At 47.5% G+C, this 23,213-nt stretch overlaps 1 protein-coding gene across 3 annotated transcripts in view; it reads right to left on the bottom strand.

Moving 5' to 3' along the window:
• The window catches only part of DAPK2 (death associated protein kinase 2), a 119,330-nt gene that overhangs the window by 10,950 nt on the left and 85,167 nt on the right, over nucleotides 1-23,213 (bottom strand). For all 3 annotated transcript variants that reach the window (XM_047074978.1, XM_047074976.1, XM_047074979.1), the window contains 5 exons: nucleotides 15,595-15,724; nucleotides 9,893-9,941; nucleotides 9,067-9,093; nucleotides 6,090-6,242; nucleotides 5,023-5,068 (listed from right to left, as the gene is read on the bottom strand). In XM_047074978.1, coding sequence (XP_046930934.1) covers nucleotides 5,023-5,068; nucleotides 6,090-6,242; nucleotides 9,067-9,093; nucleotides 9,893-9,941; nucleotides 15,595-15,724 — 405 coding nt within the window. The remainder of the gene's footprint in view (nucleotides 1-5,022; nucleotides 5,069-6,089; nucleotides 6,243-9,066; nucleotides 9,094-9,892; nucleotides 9,942-15,594; nucleotides 15,725-23,213) is intronic.

The raw sequence follows: 23,213 nt of genomic DNA, 5'->3' as shown, positions 1-23,213 counted from the left end.
TTTGGACTTTCACAAGAAAGTTTAACCTGAGTTATTCAATTGGGGGCTTCCTTTCCTGAGGAAATCTGGCTATATGAGGTCAAGGTCTACTGACATAGCCAAAGGGACCTTTAATATCTGCAGTGTCTTCATGCCAAATGGGTACATCACTTCTCATGACAGGGCAAGTAAGTTCTTGGAGAGACTGTAGACAGGTCACTTGTCAAGGCACAGGAAAAAGGGCTTTGCTATCTTCCATTGATCCCAAGATACACAGTTTTGGATCTCTGAAATCAGGACTTCTTTCCCATCAATGGCATTATGTCATTACTGTCAGTCTGAAACAAAGGCAGGTGTTTCAGAAGATGACCACACCGCTTCTGCCAGACATTGGGGGTCATTCAGCCTCAGACTGTATGACATTAGATTCTCTAATTGAAGTTCCTTTGGAGCACACTGATTGTGCAAATTCAGAAAGCAAACCTGTGTGAATTCCACACGCGTGGGGCCCCTCTTGTCAGGGGGGATTTTCCATCCCTCCATCTAGCATGAAGGGTGAAACACTCAGGTTTCCTTGCCTTCCCTTTTTGCATGGTGGCTTTATTTCTTATTTACCCTCTCAGTGAGGGCGTCCCAGCTTTGAGGAGAGGGGAAGCGGTCTCCTCTTGCACTTGGCTTTGTTCTTTCTTATTTTTGGTATATAAAATAACTCATCTTATATTTGATGGAAATATGGTCTCTTATATTTGATGAAAAAAGTTTCTGTAACCAATGTTATATACAATATTTGAAATGATCTGGTATGATAATGAAAAAGGAGGTAGGGTTCTGAAAAAATGGTTGCACGGGGTCAAAATCTCATGTCTCCTCCTAAACCACTTGCCATCTGTGCTGCTCTCTGGACATCCCCTCCCCCGCCCAGCACATCAAGCTGTTGACTAGCCCAGCACCCATCATGGTTCCCTATGACTCTTGAGATAAAGGCAGAGCTCTTTGATATGGCAAAGTACCAATGGTCGTGCATCCTCTCCAGTCATATCTACACCATATACACACCTTATCCTCTCCCGTCCAGCTTTCTGTCCGTGCAATTTCAGCTTCCCATGCCCTCTCTACCACAGAGCCCTGGCATGACAGCTCTGTTAGGAACACGTCTTTCTCCCTGGTTTGCTTAGCTGACCTCACCTCCAGCATCGCCACCTCAGGGAGGCCTTCCCTGACTAGATCAAACCCCCACAGCATGCTTGTGCAGCACTACATCCTTCTCTTTCATAGCGTGTATCCCACCTGCAGCTCTACATCTGTAGAATGTTCTTGTTTAATGCTGGAATCCTTTACCTGACTGTCAACTCCATGAAGGCAGGAAAGGAGCCTGTTTTCACTCAATAGTGTATCCCCTGTGCCAGGCTGAGTGCCTGGCAGATGCTCAATAAACATTTGTCAATGGATACATGGATGAATCTGGGTGTCTCTGCCCTATAATTAAAGAGTAAACTCCCGGAGCCTGGGGCAGTTAGGGGAAGCAGAAAGAGCAACAGACGTATCATCAGAAGGCCTCCACTTTTGCCACTACAGTGACCTTGTAAATCACATCCTCTCTGTTTCCTCAATTCCAAATTGGGAATAACACTTACCCTGCCTATCTGACAAGGGTGTTCTGTGAGTCTGTGTAGTAACTTTGAAATGATACAATCTGGTCCCTCACCCCCAAGCTTCTAGCACAGTGCTGGGCCCACACTCTGTCCATATGAGCTGGCTGATGTCCCTCCTTTAGGAAAAAGGAGAGGACATAATACAGTCCTCAAGAAGGTGTGTTTGAAGCCTGGAGTCAAGAAGGGACCACACAGCCTGTGCTTTCCAGTCTTAAACGCTCTGGAATTTCTCAGCCCTTTCAGGGCTATGCCCTAGTACATAAGAAAAGGGATCTTCTTGTTGAGTCCCTTTTTGTCTTCATTTCTAACACAAGGCTGGGGCCCTCAGTCAGAAGGGGGAAAAGTGGAGAAGGGGGAGATGCTGCCCCTTCCATCCTGCTGAAAATCAGCCAGGGACAGGGCTGGATGGGAACAGAGAACTGCATCTTCTAGGACCTGTTTCTTGGGACAATCGTTTAAAGGTATGAGACATTCCACCTATACCCGTCAGAATACATGAAATAAATACATGAAGCTACTAACGTTTCCTCTGGAGCTGAACTATAATGTTAAGGTGGATATTTATAGCAAAGTCTCACTATTTCTCCATATACCTCTTATGAGGGTCGGACATCCTAGGTTTCTGTCTCATCTGCATCAACTAGCTAAGAAAGACCTTGGGTAAGTCATTTTTCCTCTCAGAGTCAATTTCCTCATCAGTTACATGGAAATAATAGCAACAACAAGAATAATACCATCCACCTTTCTGCTCAAGGAGTTCTTTTAAAGATCAAAGACAGTGCTTGGTAAGTGAAAAGTCAGTGCAAATGGAAGGTAATATTTTTCTGTGCATTTTAAATTCCTCCTTCTGCAGCAGGAAAGCACCAAACTGGCTTATTGTTATCCCTACTTAGCTCAAAGATTACCCAAGATCTGCAATTTATTAAGACATATAGGTGGGAGGTGAGATGTGAAGAAATCCATTATCACAGATCAATTACAAGCATCTCCCCAGGGCCAGCCATCCTCCCTCTGGAAAAGGGTAGGCTGAGAGGTACTCATTCTCAATTGTTTTAATAGCTTGGCTGCTCCACCAGCCACCTCCCAGAAAACCAGGTTGGTGAGAGGAGGTGCAGAATGAGTAACTAGCTAGCGCCTTCCTGATTCTGGATTCTGTGAAGGGGGTGGAGGGCTATGCTACATACACACACCCTAAGGATAATTCTAGCTGATGCTCTGGCAGGGCACTTGGGAACACGCTTCTGCAAATCATCCAGGATGCATTACTGACTAGATTCTGGTGCTCAGAGTTCCAAGCCAGCCAAGACTTCCTTGCTGCATGATCTGTCGAGCTGCTCCACTAGGGACTCCCTGGTGTCCCTGCAGAACACGGAGCCCAGGCCATCTGTGTTCTTACTCTCCAGCTGGAAACTGCCCACCAGTTCCTGGATCCACTGTAGGTCTGCTGAGAGCTCCTGCCTTAAAGCTTCAAACTGTGCCTGCAGATGGTCCAATTTCCTGGCCATGCTTCCGAGGCTGGACCCTGTGGCCTGGATGTCTTCTCGTAGGAGCTTCTTCAAGGACTCCACTTTGCGGAACTCATACTTGAGCTGGGAGAGGTCGTGCCGGGCGCTCTCACTCTCCTCCCGGTACCAAGCTTCCTTCTCATTGTATATGGAGACCAGAGCCTCCACGTCGTCCTGGATGGTGTCATGGGTCCCTGCCAGGGCACGGCATCCCTGGTCCACCTGAGCCACGTCCTCCACTACACGGGCAAAACGCTCAAAGTTGACATAGGTGTTATTGGGAGGCATGCTTGAGTGGCATTTGAGGGTGTATTCTCTTAGGCGCTTGGTCTTCAGCTGGGCAGGCTCTGTCTTCTGCTGTTCCGGGGCTCTGACTTCTCCTTTGGACTGGTGGGTGTTTAGACAGAACAGCCATAATTAAGTTGATGCCAAATCCAAAGCGCAGTTCAAGGTGCAGGAAGAAGGCACACAAGCAGCCTCTCAGGCATTCACTGCATGCATCAGGCCATGGGGAGGACCATGGTGGGATGAGCATCCCCACAGATGATAAAAAAGACTGAAGAGTACGGGGGTGCAGCCTCCATGCTCACTTCAGGGCAGGGTGGTCCATGGCCATTAGAGAAGGTCTCCACACACATAGCATTTAGAGGTGCTCACATAGACAAGCAGGCTATAGCCAGGACTCTGCAGGCATCCACTCCACGGCAGGAGCAGACAAGGCCATGGCTGACAGAGGGAGGCTGAGAGACCTCTCTCCTTCCGGACCAGGTGGCATCCTGGGCCTCAGCAATACTCAGCATGCTAAGCCCGAGAAGCCGCCTAGCTCTGTGCTCTGGGCTCACTCAAAACCTAGAGGGCCCTTTAACAAGTAGATGAACCTGACCTTCTCCTGAGCACTCCAGCCCTCCCTGCTCTCCATCCTCCATAGCCCTACCTGTGCTGATCTGCATGCTCAGATCAAGCTGGCTAGGCCTCTCATTTAACAACCCAGGTGATTTCCTCCAGGTGAATGGGAAATCTGGTGATGCTCTAGGAGCGCACATCTCATCAATCAGCAGAAGTAGGGCCAGAATCCTGGTCTCCTGATTTCCACCCCACCAAAGTGCCTTTTTTTTTTTTTTTTATTTAAGTAATCTCTATGCCTAAACTGGGGCTTGAACTCCCAACCCCAAGATCAAGATTTGCATGCTGTACAAAGTGAGGCAGTCAGACACCCCTGGCCATAGTGCCTTTAACTAGCACTTTACTGTACTGTGAGCAAGACCCTCACAAACCTGTAGCTGGGAGCCCAATTACAAAGTAGGCCAGGCTGGAGTCCCTCGGTACCCCCCACCTCCCCAGAGGGAACAGCATCGCCCAGAGGGTGGTCATCTCTCCTCCGTACCAGGCTTCCATCTCTGAGCCCCATTCCCTGAGGTCTCAAGGTGCCTAAAGAAGCTGGCTGACTGGTTGGAGTGTCATCCTTTATTCAGAGCCCCGAAAGTCAGAAAGAAGGAGCCTTGGTTACAAAGTTGACATTTTTAATTGTCATCGATTTCTATCTACAACTTGGGAGCCCTGATCACTGCTTTGAGAATGACAGCAACATGCCCTCTGACAAAGAACACTTTTTATGATGGCCCCAAAGGAAAAGGGTTTCAACTGAGGTTTGTGAGGGCTCCATTTCATAAATCACCTGAGCCCATGAAATATAAATATAAACTTATAAACCTATTTGAACAAACCCAGATCAGTTGGCACCCCCCAACTGGATTTCATCTGTGCCCCAGGGTGGATGTTTCTAGCAAAGGCCTTTCCATGGGCTGCCTGCATCTGGCCACCCCTCCTGGCCCTGGCAGCAGACCAGGGACCTGCCCGCTCACTGGAACGCAACACCATGCCCTTACCGTGATCCAGGGGTGTCTGAGAGCCTCTTCAATTGTGAGCCGTTTCCTGCAATGAGGATCAGAAAACAATGACAATCCATGAATACAGAAGCTGAGAGTGACAGTCTCCATTCTTACTCTTGTCAGACCTGCATTTTGGCATTCTTTGACCACTTCTATCAAACCAGAATAATGGGGGGGGGGGGATGCAGAGATGGCTGGGGAATGGGCTGAATTCCCTGCATTCCAGAGAAAATGGCCCAGGCGGACCCCTCAGTAGAATGATATTATGACATAAACCCTCATCTCTGGTCCCAAACTTGAAGGGCTTAACACCACACTCTAGGAAGTCATAAGTGTTCTTGTGAGCTTTAGCTCTCCACAGCTAAACCTTTGGTCTATGTTTTTCTATTTGCCTCCCAGATCCCTTCTCTGCCCTTCCCTGCTCAGGTACTATGATCTGACCTAGCACCGCCCTTAGATGGGGAAACCAGGCCCCTGCACTCTCTCTGAAGTCTGTGGGACCAAGAGGACATGACCTTTTAGAATCTGTGGATCTCACTCCTGCCCCATTTAGTCCATGCTCTGGCACCAGGCACCTTACAATTTCCTGCCTATCTCCTACTTTGACTCTTCAGCCACAGGGCTCACCCTGGGCCCTAAGGAGGGGTAGGATCAACAGGTCTCCTATTCTCCCACTTACCCCTCTGAGTCTGCCTCCCCCACAACTCCCACTTGAAACGGCTTGGAAACTCTGCCACTTTCCTTTTCAAAGACTGTAAAAGATAATGTGTCCTAGAGAAACCTAGGCTGACTTCCAAACACACACACACACACACACACACACACACACACACACACACACAGAGTTATTTGTATTTGGGCAGGAAAGAAAGCAGAAAGACTTGAGCAAACAAGATGAATGCCAAGTCTCAGCTAATCCACACTTCTCAGCACCTGCCCAGATTAGACCACAATGGTGCGGATGGCAGCCTGTGGCAAAGAAGGAATGGACTAGCACATCTTTGGGGGAGGGGACAGGAGATGGCCAGTACTTGAGAAGCCCGTGCCTTTCTCTGTCACCTTACCGGGTCTCTTTCACCAGAAGCTTCCGGATGAAGTCCTTGGCTAGCTCGCTGGTCTGGCTGAAGAATTCTTCATCAAAGTCGTAACTCACTGCTGTGATATTTGCTAGCGTTTCCTGCTTTGTGTCTCCCAGGAAAGGGGATGCTCCACTTAGGCTGAGCACACAGAGAGGGAACACGTGACTATAGGAAAGTAGATGGAGGTGGAGGTGATACAGTCAGGGAGTCCTGACTCATACTATTGCATGGGGATGAGAAGCTCCCAGCAACACCGCCTGCCCACTCTGGGCAGCCAGTCAGCAGCCTTTTCAACAAACTGAGTCCGATTCAAGACACTTACGGAGCTTCTACTAAGTTCTTGACTGAAACTGTGTCTTCAAGGAACTCGAAAGAGGAGGGGAAGAAACAGAGACATGGCTCTTCATAATCCCAAAGAGAACAAAACAGAATACAATGGAAGACCAGACAAAGGACTAGGGGGGCACAGGACAGAGGGGACATCCAAGTGCAGGCTTCATGGGAGAACTGACATTTGTATCAGTTGTGTCCTGAAGAATGAAGAGGTTGTCAGTAGAGGAGGAGATGGAAGGTGTTCTAGGCTAAGGGAGCAACTTGAGCAGAGTCTGAGAGATGTGGAAATATATGGACCAGTAGGGACTAGAAGGGTGTGTAAGGTTCCCCTGCAGGGTTTGTCAAGAGGTATCATTCAGGGGCGCCTTGACTCTTGATTCTGACTCTTGATTTCAGCTCAGGTCATAATCTCATGATTCATGAGATTGAGCCCCGCTTGGGATTCTCTCTCTCTTTCTCTCTCTCAAAATAAATATTTTAAAAAAGAAGGTGTCATTCAAATAGTGACTCCCAAATCTACTGTTTTCTGACTCATATCCCAGCTTATGGGATTCCTCTCCCTAGATGTGCCATTGTCACTGTGCCCTAACCTCCCTCCATGAGCTCCTTGCCTTGATTAATGATGTTACCTCAGAAATGCACACAAGTTAGAACACAGGGGTCACCTCTGACTCTTCCATCCATTCCCTCACCACATCTAACTGGCCCAAAAGTTTTATTGGTTTTATTTACTAAATATCTCCTAAAGGTTCTCCCCATCTCTACTGCCACTGTCTTGGCATAGCGGTAAAAGGCGCACTGGGAAAATGCTGGTATTTCATTCCTCAAATTGAATTCCAGCTCTGCCACTCATTAGCTGTGTGAACCTAAGTAAGTTACTCAACCTCTCTGACCTGCAGTTTCCTCCTCCATAAAATGAAGAAAACTCTTCAGCTCACATGATGGTTGTGAAAAATAAATATATTTACAATGTTACATGCAATCTTGCCCCATACTGAGAGCTCTGGAATTGGTGGCCATTACTACTATCTTTGTTAGAACACAAAGAACCTCCTGTGACTTCCCATTTTCTATAGGATCACGTTTGAACTCCTGAGCAAGACACTGGAAGTTGGTCCCTACCACACGCTCAGTACATTTCACCACACTTTAACAGGCTCACTGTTCCTTTCCTCAGCAGACAGCCCTTCTCTCCCTTTCCACCCAGAGAATTAATCTCATTCTGTACAGGCCAGTTCATATTAATCTCAATCTCTTTCTCATTGAATCTCCCACAGTCCCAGCAAACGAGCGTCTCTCCCAGCTGTGCCTCACACAGGCATGTTCATACATCAGCATAATCTTGGTCCTATTGAGAGCGACTGAGCTGTGTGGTGTCTCCCTCCAACACAGGGAGCTCCAGGCACGCAGGGCAGACCTCCTCCATGTCAGTATCCTGAGTGCCTGGCACAGTGCCCACCATGGAGCAGGCACTCAATAAACTGTGTAGAACTCAAACAAGCTAAAAGAAGACTATATGCTTTGTACACACTGGAATTCCTTAATATTTCAAAATGGAAATCCGAGTTCTGAAAAAAAATCAAGGTTTTAAGAGCCAACACAGAATCTGGAACCATCGAGCAATGCATCAAGTTCTCTTTCTCTGCATCCAGTTCTTCTGGGGCTTAAAAAAAAAATACTGATGGCCAGACTCCATCCCTGGCAATTATGATGTAATAGATCTGCAGTGGGCCTGGGCAGTGCTAGGTATTAAAAGGTATAAGGTGCAGCCAGGATTGAGACCCTCTGTCATAGCTCAGAGGGGTCCACCACATTGTAAAGAGCTCCCAGTCTAAGTGGTGCTGGAAGTCAGAGAACTGGTTTACAGGAATGCAGAGAGATGGTCCCCTTCAGCTAGTGAGTACTGGAGCCCCCATGTCCCCTCTGGGACAAAAAGAGCATGTTCCAGCTGTGCTGTTGGGGGGGAAATGGTTGAGAAGCACTGATGGAATGAACACCAAGCGGCGCTAGGAAGTTTGCACACATGTCTGCTTATTTAACCCGCACAGCACACCGTAGCAGGAAGTTTGTGATTCTTATTTTCCTGATGAGGAAAACAGGCCCAGAGGTTAAGTATCTGCCCAAGGTCACAAAGATAGAAAGTGACAGATCCACTGCACATGGAGCTACACAGGAAATGTCTGCTTAAGCAACTTAATACTTCAGGGGTGGGAAAGAGACTCTGGGGAGAAAGACGAGAGCACGTGAGGGCCGGGGAAGGGAGGGGAGACTGGGAGAGAAAGAAGGAGCGGGATGGGGAAGGCACGGCAGCCTGAGGGCTGTCCCAAGGCTCCTGGGTGAAAGCTGACTTTCTCACAAGAAATGCAGCCTGGGTGAGGCTGAGCGTTGGATGCCTGGCCAGGGTAGGGATGCAGACAAGGCCCAAGGTCAACCCTAGGGCCAAGAGTATGTAAAGGAGCTAAAAGCATGGAGCCTCAGGTGTGCTGTGTGGATTGAACACATCTGGCTCGTGGTAAATGATTCATGAGTAAAACCAGTAAATTCAGGCTGCCTGTCCCTACCCCTCTCTCATTCCTCCCAGTTCCCCAGATCCAAGCTAGGTTGGGACCCCAGCATCAGGGATACTCACAGGATGTAGGTGATGACGCCTATACTCCTGCAAAACAAAGAACAGGCAAGTCAGAGCCACCTGGCTCTGATCCCAGCCCAGCAAGGGACTCCCCCCCCATGCTTCTCAAGGGGAAGAGTCACATGCCCCTATACAGTGGCCTAAGGATGTCACCTCAAGTCCATAGCCCTCTCCACTCATCCCAGTCTTCAGCAGCAACCTGGGATGCATCTGGAGTCATCAAGCTCTGGACACTGAGTCCGAGGACCCAAGTTCAAGGTCAGACTTCTGCACTTGCAGGCTGTGATTGGGGCAAGTCCCTTATGATCTCTGAGCCTCATTCTCCTCATAAAATGAGGTTAATGATAACTACCTCACAAAACTTCTGGGAGGATTTTAGAAAACCAAGCAATCAAGGTACTCACTCAGCCAACTACAAAGCCCTGTTCAAATGAAATGAGTCCTGTCTGTGCAGAAAATCAATCACTACGGTATCCTCAGGCCCAACACAGCTCTTAGAGCCTACAAGGCTCTCAGTGATCACTTGGTTGATTAACTAAATAAGCTATTGTTAGTATTTCTTTATCATAGCTGTGGCAGGCCTCCAGGGTGAGCCTCTCCCCTTGTCTCTGCCTCGGCTGTGTTCTAACAGGCCTCAAGTCCAGGCCTAGCTGCCTCCAGCTTCTCTGGGCCACAGGTCCAGCACACCGGGAGCAGCCAGAGGCTCTGAACGTGTGGAGAAAGGGGTTTTCATGGTCAAGCAGGATGATGTCAGCCAGAGTCAGAGTCTGAGGCCTTCTGCCCTTGAAAGGACCCCAAGGTCACCTGGGTCGTCTATACAACTTACCACATGTCAGCCTCCAGGCCCAGGGGCTCGTAGTTCACAATTTCTGGAGCTGAAAGAAGCCATATTGAAGAATCAGCAGGAGTATGAAAACGAGAAGAGATGGTGATAGGGAATTTTAGGGAGTTTGGTGACAAATGTCTCCCTCCTGAATCCTCACTAAGGAAAAATCAGAACAACAGATGGAGATAATCTGGGTCTAAGAATTTTGAGAAATGGAGTTGCCTGTTATCCTGGTAGAAATATTTTACAAAGAGGCCTTAATAGTGAGGAAGAAGGAAAGGACAGAGGGATGCCTGGAAGAGGAAGAGGAGGGTGGGGTAAGGAAGATGCCAGAAGGGGAAATGGGGCCTGACAACAAGGCTTGCTTTAGAAGTCTCTGGTGAAAAACAGTCAGGTCAGTGCTGGAAGGTCATAACGAAGAAAAGAAGGCAGAGAGGGAATCCACGTTCCTGAATCTGGTCTGAAAGAGGGACACCTCCTCCCTGAGAAGAATGACAACAATCTAGGGCCAATGAGATGATGAGCCTGAGGTGCCCGAGGGGCATCCAGGCAAAGATGCCCCGGGTAGGGGAGAGTGACTTGGAGCCATCAATCTGGAGTCATCGTACAGGTGGAAACGGGAGCTGTGTGGATGATGTGGTGACCAAGAGTGGGTGCAGAGTCTAGGAAAGAACATTCTACCCAGGACAGAAGAGGACCAAATGCCACCCAAAGATCAAGCAGGCAAGCACTTAGAAAGTGTGTGGTGTCCAGAGGTGCCCTGACTGTGGGAAGTAGAGATAAGGGTGTAGACAATGCTACAAAAAAAGCTTGGTCATGAAACTGAGGAGAAAAAGAGGGGAATAGCTAGAGAAGGGAGAAGGACTGAGCCTGTTTAATCATAATGGAAAAAGGGAGAGGGTGGGAAAGGCTACACTGGTGCATCTAGAACAATGTTAAAACTACTGCATCTGGGGGCGCCTGGGTGGCGCAGTCGGTTAAGCGTCCGACTTCAGCCAGGTCACGATCTCGCGGTCCGTGAGTTCGAGCCCCGCGTCGGGCTCTGGGCTGATGGCTCAGAGCCTGGAGCCTGTTTCCGATTCTGTGTCTCCCTCTCTCTCTGCCCCTCCCCCATTCATGCTCTGTCTCTCTCTGTCCCAAAAATAAATAAACATTGAAAAAAACTACTGCATCTGTAGCATGTGACCACCATCCCCCTCCCCCTCTCTAATTAGAGACACAAGGAACCACTTTTCTGGTTTTGCTTATTTTTTAGCTTCATTAAAACGATGTCATCCCGGAGATAATGTAGTCACTTGATCCCCCCACCCTCTAACATTATGCTTCTAGTGTTCACTGAATGTTCATACATGGTCTTTCATTTTCACTGCTATGTAATAGTCCACTGTGTTAATATGTATCATCTTTCAGTCATTGTCCTCTCAGTGATCATTTGGATGGTTTCCACTTCTATTCTTATCAGAACATTGCTATGAACTTTTTGGCACAAGTCTCCTCACAAACGTGAAAGACATTCTCTAGCACAGTGATTCAAAGTGTGGTCTGAAGACAAAGAGCCACTGGTCCAGACACAATAGGTCCAGAAATGGGGAGTAAGCTTTTAGAAACTCGTACAGCAATATGACATTGCCATGACATTCAAATTGTGATGATTTTTCTAGGGATTTATTTTTCTTGTGTCTTTAATGAAGAAGCAGTCCAGGACAGATTGAAGAAAAAAAAATTTTAAGTCTTTAACCATAGAGAGTTTGAGAAGCACAACTCACTTTCCAGGCTTATCTGTTTGATACACATATACACTCACTTCTGTTCTCTATGTGCATTTGCTTGTCTATTTTCTTCTGTGCTTTTCTTCTTCTTTCTTGGTGTTTTTTATTTTATTACTTCTCTTACTGTTTTCCTTTCCTACTTACATTTTTGTAATGGCCACCCTCGAGACTTTAGGATGGCTATCTAACAAATTCTAACATAAGCAATCTTTTGACTCTCCTCTACTAATACAAGAGCCTTAGAACACTCATTTCAAGAACTCCTTCCTATCTAACATTATTTTCCTCAATTTTTAGTTCTGTTTTTTAACCCTGCAATTAAAACATCCATGACCGTCCATCACTGTCATCATCATCATCATCACCACCACCATCATCATTTTAAACAGAAAATGGTTATATTTGCCGAATGTTTACTTATTTCTTTGCTCTATTACTTCACACAGTGAGGTCTTCCTTCAGAGAACATTTAGTTCACAAGCACATCTTTAGAAGCTCTAGTAATAAAGGTTTGTTGGTGGTTTAATTGTTTTATGGTTTGTATTGTTCTTTTTCGAATTTTTGGATTTTGCTATGTTTTGCCTGAATCACTTATCCTCATTCTTGAAATATAACTTTTGCTGGGTGTAGAGTTAAGAGTGTTTTGGGTTTTTGTTTTTTTTTTTTTTTTTGAGGATTGTAATTGGCTTTATTAAGCGATTCATGAACCGGACAGCATCCCATCTAGCAGGCAGAGAGATACTCCCCAATCATTGTTTTTTAATTTTTCCTTAGTTCTTGAAAGATAGTATTCTATTGGACATTGGGTTCTACTGTTGTTTTAACAAGTACACTGTCAAATTTTTATTTATTTATTTATTTATTTATTTATTTATTTATTTATTATCTGTCTTTTCTTCCTGGCCGCTTTCATGATCTCTTTGTCTTTGGTACCCCGTAGTTTAACTATAATGTTAACTACAGTGTAACTATAATGGATTTTTTTTCTGTTTGATATACATTGTCCTTTCTGCATCTGGAGATGCATGTTTTCACAACAGTTCTGAAAATTCTCAGCCATTTTCTTCAAATGTTGATCCTCTGTTGTCTCTATTCCCTCCTCTGGGATTCCAAACAGACCTGTGTTAGGTTTTCTGTTTTCACCCTCTCACACTTGTCCTCTATTTCATATTCCTGTATCTTGATCTTTCTGTGGTATTTTGGCTAATTTTATTCAGCTCTGCCTTTCAATTCTTTAATTCTCTCTTCAGCTGTGTGTAATCTGCTGTTTAACTCATTCACTAAATTTTAAATTTCTAGGAGTATAGAATTTCTTAAAGTTCTTCCTGGTTCCTTTTAGCATTTGCCTGGTCATTTTTGACAGTCTCTTGTTGCTTGCTCATTCTTATGATTCTTTTGTTTCTATATACATTCCCTTGATTTTACAGTCAACATGTGATCATTTAAATATCTTATGTCCTTGGATGTCTAAGTCTTGCTAGTCTCTGATTGAAATGCTGATACATACACTTGCCTTTGGGAGAGGACCTCCTCTTGAATTTTCTTGCTGCTCACAGCTCCAGCTCTAAGTTCATATTTCACTGGCTTTGGAGGTGGGGCAGGTGATGCAGGAAGAGTTACTACCCTTAAAGATTTCTCTTATTTCCCATGAGTCCAGAATTTCATTATAAAGAATATTTTTCTCAAGAATCAAGTTTTGTTGCAGGAGGGCTTTTGGAAGACTGGGTCCACCATGCTCCTAGAAGCTGATGGTAACTTCCTAATACTGTGTCTCAGGTTGAAGTTTCAGAGTAGTGGTGGGAGTAGGACAAGTAATTATAGCCTGTTTCTCAGGAGTCCTGGATAAAGAAAGTTATCATAATTTGGGCACAGGCCTAGAGAAGTCACCCTGTATATCTGTAAGGTGCAAACAAAACCAGTTCTAGGCTAGAGCTGGGTCATACTGGCTCACAAGGGTCAACTGTGTGTATCTCTTCCCAACTCTGAATTCAGTGACAAGTTGGTAGCTTAAAATTGGCAAATGCTATAATTTAGGGTTGGGTTTTGTTTTGTTTTGGAGACCCAGTTGTTAGACATTTAACACTGTATCCCTGGAAAGAACCCTCCATAGTCTGGCCCTAGCCATCAGTGTCTCACTCACATGGCCATTCTGATAGGAACTCTCTGTTTCATCCAGAGTGGACAGGGAATTGTCCTGGATAAATGTACTAATTCTGGCCCTCCCCACTGCTATGAACGACTGAGACTGGGATGTATACTCCTCTTCTACCCTGCCTCTTTCCCTACCCCTCCTCACACTTCTCCAACCCACAACACCAGCCCTTTGTCTCTCATTGACTCAAGGGCATGACTGATCCCATTGACTTTGCCAGAGTGAATATCTTGTTTGAGAAGTCTTCAGAGATGTCTCTATCATTCACTTTATAATTAATCACATCCTGTCTTGTGACACCTCTTCCACTATTGCCCTGAATGTCTAGTTGAACCATTTACTGTTAGCATCTGGTCTGAACTTAAGTGAATAAATATATGCATTTCACCACATATGTGAATGGTGGGCAGCAACTGCCATCTTGGACAAAGTTCAAGAATAGATGTCTTGTGCCCTTGGTTCAAGTTGCTTCTGCCACCAGCTCATTGTGTGACCTTGCATGAATCATTCTGAGTGTGGCTCCCTGCCGCCACTGTGTCCTCAGTACCTCACCTAATATCTGTCATAGATATTAGATGAAGAATAGCCATTGGTTGACCTTCACTAAAATCCCCCAGACTTCCAATCCTACATTTGTTGAACTAGCCCAGATGACCTAAAAAGATCCTTCTACCACTCACACTCGGTCGTTTGATGTTTCCACAACTAAACTGTAAGCCTCCTTGGGACAAGGTCTTTCTAGAGAGACAACCCCATGTAACCAAGAGGGCACAGGCTTTGATGTTGCATGTATCTGTATTTGAATGTTAGCTCTACCACCTACTGGTTGTTTTGCCTTAAACAAAGCATCCGATAGAGAAAATAATTAAATCTGCTTCATGAGGTTGTTTGAAGATTAGCTGAGGTGATGTCTGCAGAGCACCGGCATAGTGCCTGGCACACAGCAAAGTTCCCCTACCCTGGGGTCTGTGGAGCCTTAATAGCACCATTCCATAGTGGCTGTGGGGCTGGCATGTGTGACCTGAAAATCCATCAGGATGGATGATCTGAAACATTCTGTTTTCCTTATTTTATTTATGTCAGAAGTTTTCCCCAGATTTCGGAGAGACCATGACCTCCCTCCATTTCCAAGACCACTTCAACTCCCAAAGCAGAGAGACAGTGGTCCTCAATTCTCATTCCTCTCCCTTCTGTAAGGCTGTCTCTCTAGGACCCTCAGCCTGCAGCCCCAGTCCCACGAGGGGGCTTCTGGGGCCTGAGCCAAGGCTGATAGAAACGGAGGGATGGGGGAGCTGCCAAGGCTCTTGTGAAGCAGGGCCCCCTGTGCAAGAATAAAGGCCAGGCACACAGGAGAGGTGAGTGGGTGGATCTGGCATTTAGCAGATGATTTCCCTTCTCCTTTTCAGGAAGTCAAAAGCTACTTCAGAGAAACTTGAGTTTATGGGAATGACAGAGGGTGAGTAAATTTTAAACCTTCACAATAAATTCATCTAAGAGCAGGAGGTGGGGCCAGCTCCGGGAGGGTTTGACTCTGAAAAGGCCTCTAGCCCCACCGGGCCTCCTCCTGCCCCACTGGGTGCTCAAAGCCAGCACCTGGACCCTTACCCAGAAGACTTGCAGGACATTTTCTTCCCCACCCATTAGGTTTCCAAGGGGGAGTCTCCAAGGCACCATCTCTCAGCCCAGACTCTCAAACAGACACAGGGTTTGTTCCTAGAATTTCTCTACCTTTTGATCCCAGATGCCTACTTAGCTGGGAGAGAAATAGGCCTAAAACTTACCAACAAATTCTGGCGTCCCAAAAATATTCTTAAATTCAACTCCATCTTCTATTTCATGAGCCAGGCCAAAGTCAATCAGCTTGATGTGTGGAATGGGAATATTCTTGTCTAACAACATAATGTTTTCTGGCTGGAGAACAACAACAAAAAAAAAGTAAAGAAGGAAAGGATGAAAAGATGGTAATTAAAGCCCTGTTTTATGTTTTTGCTTTAGGGTTGGGGTGGGGTTTGGTGTTCTTTTTTAGGAGACTAAAATTCTTTCTTGTTTTTGTGTCCTGTCTTCTCCTGTGAACTCAAAGACAGACATAGCACTGAGGGCAAGGCCTGGGTTTTATGAAATCTGCTGCTCACAGCAGAACCAGAGACCTTAGCTTTTAGTCCCCTTTTTGTCTCTGAATGGCAGATCCTTCAATGCAGTGCCTCTGTTTCCTGATCTGTTAAATGGGGCCAGTGAGAAATTCAAAGCATTTCCTGTAAACAAAACCACTGCCTCTGTGTGAGGACCATAGGGGTGGGAGCCTAGCAGCTTAGCCTGGCTTTACACACGGCTTATTAACCGTTGTCTTCCTGACCACCTCTTTCCCCTGGCTGGCCAGCTTCCTGTTGACAAACTCCCCTCCTCTGGCCTAACCATGTAGCTCACACTTCTCTATGGGTTTAACTAATTTTGGCGCTCGGCAGGACACTGGAAAAAAATGCACCTGACTTCCCGGGAAAATACCAGCTGCCCAGGCTATTTCCAGTGTAGCAAACAGCTGCCAGATGTGACACAACCATGTGGGTATGTGTTGGTGGGGGGATGGCCCTGCCCTGGCCTCATACACCACAGGCTCTCAGGGAGGCCAGACACAAGCCTACCCTTCTGAGCCTACCCGTCTCACTCCCACCCAACTGCTCAGAGCCTGAACATGGGTGAGCAGGTCTCTCCACTTCACCCTCTCCCCTCCCGCTCCCCACCGTGACTGTCCTAGACTTCATTCAAAGTGGAATGTCCTGGGGGTGCCTGGGTGGCTCAGTCAGTTAAGCATCAGACTTCAGCTCAGGTCATGATTTCAAGGTTTGTGAGTTCGAGCCCTGTGTCAGGCTCTGTGCAGACAGCTCAGAACCTGGAGCCTGCCTCAGATTCTGTGTCTCCCTCTCTCTCTCTGCTCCTCCCCTGCTCGCACTCTATGTCCCTCTCTCTCAAAAATAAATAAACATTAAAAAAAAATTTTCAAAGTGGAATGTCCTGAAAACATACATCCACACAAAAGCATCGAATTCATAACAGTCCCACGATGGAAACAAGACAAACGTCCCATCAACTGATGAACCCAGTATATCCATATAGTGGAATACTATTCAGTCGTAAAAGGGAATGAAGGCAGAAAAGAATACAAAGGAATGAAATACTGATACCTCAGCATAGATGAACTTTGAAAACATGATGTTAAGTGACAGAATCAGTCACCAAAGACCATGTCTTATATGATCCCATTTATATGAAATATCCTGAATAGGTAAATCCATAGAAAGAGAAAGTAGTTTAGCAGTTGCTCAGGACTGGGGAAATGGGGAGTGACTGCTAATGGGTATGGAAACTTCATTTTGGAGTGATGACGATTTTCTAAAATTGATAGTGGTATTAGCTGCACAACTTTGTAAATTGTACACTTTATTTATTTATTTATTTATTTATTTATTTATTTATTTATTATTTTAGAGAGAGGCAGGTAAGGGCAGAGGGAGAGAGACACAGAGACATTATCTTAGGCAGGCTCCATGCTCAACAGGGAGCCTGATGTGGGACTCAATCCCACAGCCCTGGGATCACGACCTTAGCCAAAATCAAGAGTCAGGCGGTACCTGGGTGGCCCAGGTGGTTGAGTGTCTGACTCTTGGTTTTGGCTCAGGTCGTGATCTCGAGGTTCATAAGTTCAAGCCCCACATTGGGCTCCACACTGACAGTGCAGACCCTGCTTGGGATTCTCTCTTCTCCTTCTCTCTCTGCCCCTCCCTTGCTCGTGCTCTCTCTCTCTCCCAAATTAAATAAATAAACTTAAAAAAAGGAAATTAAGAGTCAGATGCTCAACTGACTGAGCCACCCAGGTGGCCCTAAATTGCACACTTTAAATGGGCAAATTGTATAGTATGTGACTTATATCTCAATAAAGCAGTTTTACATGAATGAATAAACACATAAATAGATAAATACATGTTTAAGAAAATCGAGCATCCCTATTTCTTGTTTTTTAATTTTTTAATGTTTATTTATTTTTGAGAGAGAGAAAGAGAGCAAGCACAAGTGGGGGAGGGGCAAGAGAGAGGGAGACACAAAATCCACAGTAGGCTCCAGACTTTGAGCTGTCAGCACAGATCCCAACGTGGGGCTTGAACTCACGAACCGTTAGATCATGACCTGAGCTGAAGTCGGATGCTTAACCGACTGAGCCACCAAGGCGCCCCAAACATCCCTATTTCTCGAAGAAGAATTTCCCACCTTGTACCTTTGCTCACATTATCTGCTCTACCTAGAAAGCCTTCTGCTTGATCTATGCCCATTAAAATCCTAGCTGGGCTTCAAAGTCTAACTCGACTCAGCTAGTCCTTGAAAGCTTTCCTCAGTGAGTACCCCACCCACACACACCAGAAATGAATCCCCCTCCTGTCCCTTTGGTGCTTATTTGAACTTTTTTGTTATGACATTTGTCACACTCTCTCCTTGTCCACCAGTCCTTGCTGTCTTTGTTCTAGCTCCTCTACCGGACTCTCAGCTGGAGGGAGGATTTAGGTCTTTGCATGTTCACCCCTGCAGTGCAGAGCACAGACCCTGGCAGGCTGACGGTTGCCCTGTTAGCTGAATCGATTCTGAATCTGGCCTGAAAACACTCCAGCTGCCCCATCCCAAACGTCCTGGCTCCCTGAAGTCTCTGTGACCTCATGTCAGAGTGGCTGGAAACTTTCACTCAAATGAGCTGGCTGTGGCCTCCCCCGACTTTGAAAATAAATAAAGAATACATTTCCTTTTGCATTTTTTAAGCTTGTTTATCCTTTTTCCCCTCTGGAGACTTCTCTCAACTTGATTGTGAAAATGTGTCAAAGTCCTTTCCCAAGGCAAAGCAGGATCTTAGGTCCTGCAGAAAGGAGACTGAGGGGGGGAGGTCAGGAGATGGGACCCAGAGAGATGGCCCCACTCCGATACCCCCAATCCAGCCCTCAAATGGCTGCTCATGGACCTCGAGTGTTCTGGAACCCCATGCCGTAAGCTGTGCCCTCCCCACTGCCCACCGTCTTACCTTATTAGGAACTTCCCCTCTCCTCCAGGGAATGGCCCTGAGGCTTGCTTCTGGGGCAGAGGAGGGTCAGAGCCGGGGTCTTCCTGACCACCATAGTGCTCAAGGCACAGCACACACTGAATGGGGATGGGAGCCACAGTGGACAAAAGCAGTCACACCAGACCTGGTGACCCCCAGGATAATGGGGCAGGAGGAAATGGGTAGGGAACATGGGAGAAGAAGGAAGAACAATTGGAGGCTGAATTCTCCCAGGCAGCATTGCTCTGAGAGGTGAGAAATATCCTTGCCTTATATCCTCTCACCTCCGTGTCCCACAGTCCAGGGGAAACAGCCTCTGCACTGGCTTGTGAAAACCTCAGGGTCAGGCCACGTTTTCTTACCTTAGTACTGCCTGTCCCTGCAAGTTCTTGCCACTCCAAGAACTTAACACATAGCAGGTGACTTCTCCCCTGCTTGGAACATTCTTCCTGCACAGTCCCTACCCCAAACCTGGCTAATTTCCTATTCACGTTTCAGTAAAAATAGTACCTCCTCCAGAAGGCCTACACATGCGCGCGCGTGCACACCACACACACACACACACACACACACACACACACATTTCCTGCCCAGTTCCCATAACATCCTGTGCTTCCCCCATTTCAATGTGTCTTGCACTGTCTCAAGGTGGTCGCTTATCTGTCTCTTCACACTGGGTTATAAGCTTCCTGAGGGTTTTGTTCCTATCAACTACCTAAAGCTCAGTATAGAGCCCAGCATCCACCAGGTGCTCATAATTGTTCCCTGAGCGAAGACACCTGCCATTTCGCTGCAATGTGCTAACCCAGCACGGGACATACTTTCTACCTCATTGAACCCTTCCAGCTATCTTATGCAGTGGATGTTATCATTTCCCTGTTTCAGAAAGAAACCAAGACTGAAATACTGGCTTGTGGACACAGGAATTTTCATGTTTTGTTTTTTATTTTTGAGTGAGAAAGCATGAGTGGGGGAGGGCCAGAGAGACAAGGAGCCAGAGGATCCTAAAGCGGGCTCTTCGCTGACAGCAGCAAGCCTGATGTAGGGCTCAACTCACGAACTGTGAGATCGTGACCTGAGCTGAAGTTGGACGCTCAACCGACTGAGCCACCCAGGTGTTCCTGGACATGGGGATTTTAACCTCTATCTGTTGGACTCCAAAACCTCTGCTCTAACAACTAGAATAAATGATCTTCCTGCTTCCCAAAGGTCCTGGGAAATCTATCCCGGGGGGGGAAGTGGATATTCTGCTCCAGGCTGGCAACCTAGGGCAGGCTTGGACCCTGGCTCAGGCATAGCTGTTTTGCTGTCCTGGCACTTGCTTCCCATCCCTGCACGCCTTTTCTTCCAGTGACGCTTTACCCAGGTGAGGGGCCCCGAGTGCAGTTCTGGCCTGCCCTCATGCTGGGTTCAAAGGCTCAGAAAAGGAATCTCAGGATCTCCTGGGCTCGACCTCCTTGTTTCAAGGAGAGAAGAGAGGTCCTGGCAGAGTCCCCATAGAGAGTCTGGGTAAAGTGATATGGCCTGTGGTTTTCAGGCTGAGAGGTGACCTTAGGGCAGCAGGAACGTTCTACTGGGTGTCAGGACCCAGATTCTTGTCCTCACCTTACCACTCACACACAGAGCCATTTGGACCAAATGTACCTTCTGGCTCAGACCTGCCCTCAAATAGCAAAACAGTAAAATAGACCCTATATCTGCAGCTCCTCTCGCTTTCAGAAGGGTTTCCTTCTTGCTGTCTCAGCCTTCACTAACCAGGAGCAAAGCAGGGGCTGTTATTTTCCAAACATTCACCAAGGCGAGCAGCGCACTAGCGCTCTATGTCATCTTTGCAACCATTCTGAGTGGTGGATTGTTATCACCCCCATTTCACAGATGAGGAAACAGAGGCTCAGAGACCTAAAGCACTGGCTCAAGGTCCAACAGCTCATCATGGCGGCATCAGGGTGGGTTTCCTGGGCAGTGCAGCCCCTGCTCGCCACCACTTCACCCAGTTTGGTTAAATATCTTCAGCGGTCCCACTGACCACGAGAGTAAGGTCAAGGTGCCCTGCCTGATATTTGAGGCATCAAAGTTCTGCACTGACTGCCCCACACTACCTTCCCAGCCTCACTGCCCATCATTTGCTTGCACCTGCCCCATATCCCCTCAAGGTGGGTATTACCACACCCAGAATGACATCTCAGTTCCATCCTTTTCTCTGGCTCTTCCCCTTGCCTAGAATATCTTTCCTACTCTTCTTCACACTTTCAGAGACGATGCCCCATCCCTGCCTCGTTTTACTCCCTTACTTTTCAATGAAGCAGCCCCTGACCTTGTGCTCTAACCCCCTTAGGTGGGAGTTATGAGCAAGTAGTCCTAAGTTGCAGGCTGTCTCTCATATTGTGACACCGCTCTCCTGAGTGGTGGCCTCCCTGGGAAAATTCAGGTCAGCATTAAGTTTCCTGGCCTCCCCTATGGTGTCTTGCATCCTGTATGTCCCACTGAAATACGCTGACGTGCACTGAAAGAATTGGGAACCAGTGAGTGGTCCTTCCTTTTCTGCCCTGTGGAGGCCCTCCACCACCACTAGGGGGTCCCTAGTGCACTCCTCCCCACAGGGCTGCTATAGGGCTGGGCCGGGAGAAAAATGACTGAGGGAGGATCCCCGAGGGTAGTCTGAGGGCCAATAAAGCAGAAGTTCCCCCAGGGGGGGTTTCTAAGCTTCTTTGCTTCCCCCTTCCTGAACAGGGTAGGGCACTAGAAAAGATCCTGGGCCTGGGTAGTGGGAAATTCCAGTTCCACCTCCACCATACAAGGCCATGTGAACTTAAGCACATCACTTCCTCTCTCTGGGTCACAGCTCCCCAGTTCTAAAATAGACACTGGATGGGATCCAGAGCCCCTTCGCGCTCAAGCCTCTGCAACTGCAAGGTGGCATAACCTCCCAAGCTGGCCGGGCAAATTCCCACTCCTCTGGGCCCCAAAGCGAGACATACAAAGGCTCAGGTCTCCTGGCTCTTGGTCAGGAAGGACAAACAATCCACTGTGACCACAAACCACTGGGCCCAAGCCAGGATGCTCTCTGGGATAGTGTGGTCCTAACCGTCTGCCCTTTCCTCCAGCTTTAGTTGCTTCAACCAAATACTACCCACATGTTTGCCATCACCTCCGAAGCATGGCTGGAAAGAAGGATCACATTCCAGTAGGTGCCCCCACTGCCCAGCACCGGGTTTGTGGAGCTGCTACCAAGAGGTGAAACTGCTCTCACCTGTCAAAACAAATCACCCAGCTCAGCCCACCAGGCAGGCAGCTGTGGGAGAGGCCAACATGCCCCTCCATGCCCCAGCAGCTTTGGTCAGAGGTGCCTGCTATGGTGCCAACCAGAAGCCAGTCCTCCTGGCAGGACCGATGTCAGTGGGTGATCCCCGCCAGTCCAGTACAGCATGCCCAAGAGCCCCTGCAGGATGAAGGCAGCCTCTGGGGGCTACACAGTAAGGTGCAAAAGACTTGAGCTTAGAGCCAGGCAGGTCGAGGTTCAAATCCCAGCTCTGTCACTCACAGTGAAACCTGCTCAAAGTCAATGGATCTCTTGCAACCATGATTTCCCATTTGTAAAATGAGTCACCTACCATGGCAGAGGGTTGTTCTGAAGATTCAGAGATGGTGCACGTAAGGATCAATGCCCAGCAAGATTTCAAACCATGGTAGCTATGTTTGTTTGCTCCTCTCTGGGATGCAGCAATGACAACAGTCAGCCCTGGGAATCTTACTAAATCCCTGCTGAGTCACCTGTGCACACCTGCAGACCATGCCCTCTCACTGACCTGCCTCCTGTCCCACTCATCCTCACCCCCAGTTCACCATACCGTGTTCACAATGGTGAGGCTACAAGGGACCTCAGAGGTCATTTAGTCCCTTCGTGGTTGCAGAGCAGCTCAAAGAGGTCAAGAAACTGCCAAGGTCACTGAGCAAGGAGCAGAGCCCAAGTCTGCTGACCCCCTCCCTACCCAGCGTCCTCTCCAGGTGCCTACGCAGCCTACCTATCACTGGGTGAGGCCGCTGACCTCAGCAGAGCAGGGGCCCAGCCACTCTGTGCTATGGGGACAAGAAGGTTGCAGATGAACCTTCATTGCAAATATCGAGCATGGCCCCAGATTATTCAGGAAGCGCTGGGCAAACTGAGAAAGCAAGGCTGACTGCTTCCAGGCCTCTCTGGGCTGGTTTCCATGGTGCTGCAGCAAACTCTCCCCCTGGCACACTGTGGATGAGACCACAGGCAGCCCCTTCCCACAAGCCTCCAGTGTGGCCTATGCCCAAGGCCCGTCTCCATCTGGCATTCGAGGC

Source organism: Lynx rufus, unplaced genomic scaffold, assembly GCF_022079265.1.
Source record: "Lynx rufus isolate CCGP_SWC_20201006 ecotype Redwood Valley unplaced genomic scaffold, mLynRuf1.p SCAF_13, whole genome shotgun sequence".
Taxonomy (NCBI): Eukaryota; Metazoa; Chordata; class Mammalia; order Carnivora; family Felidae; genus Lynx; species Lynx rufus.
Note: the sequence above shows the minus strand (reverse complement) of the source record. Positions and strands in the feature narration are given on the sequence as shown.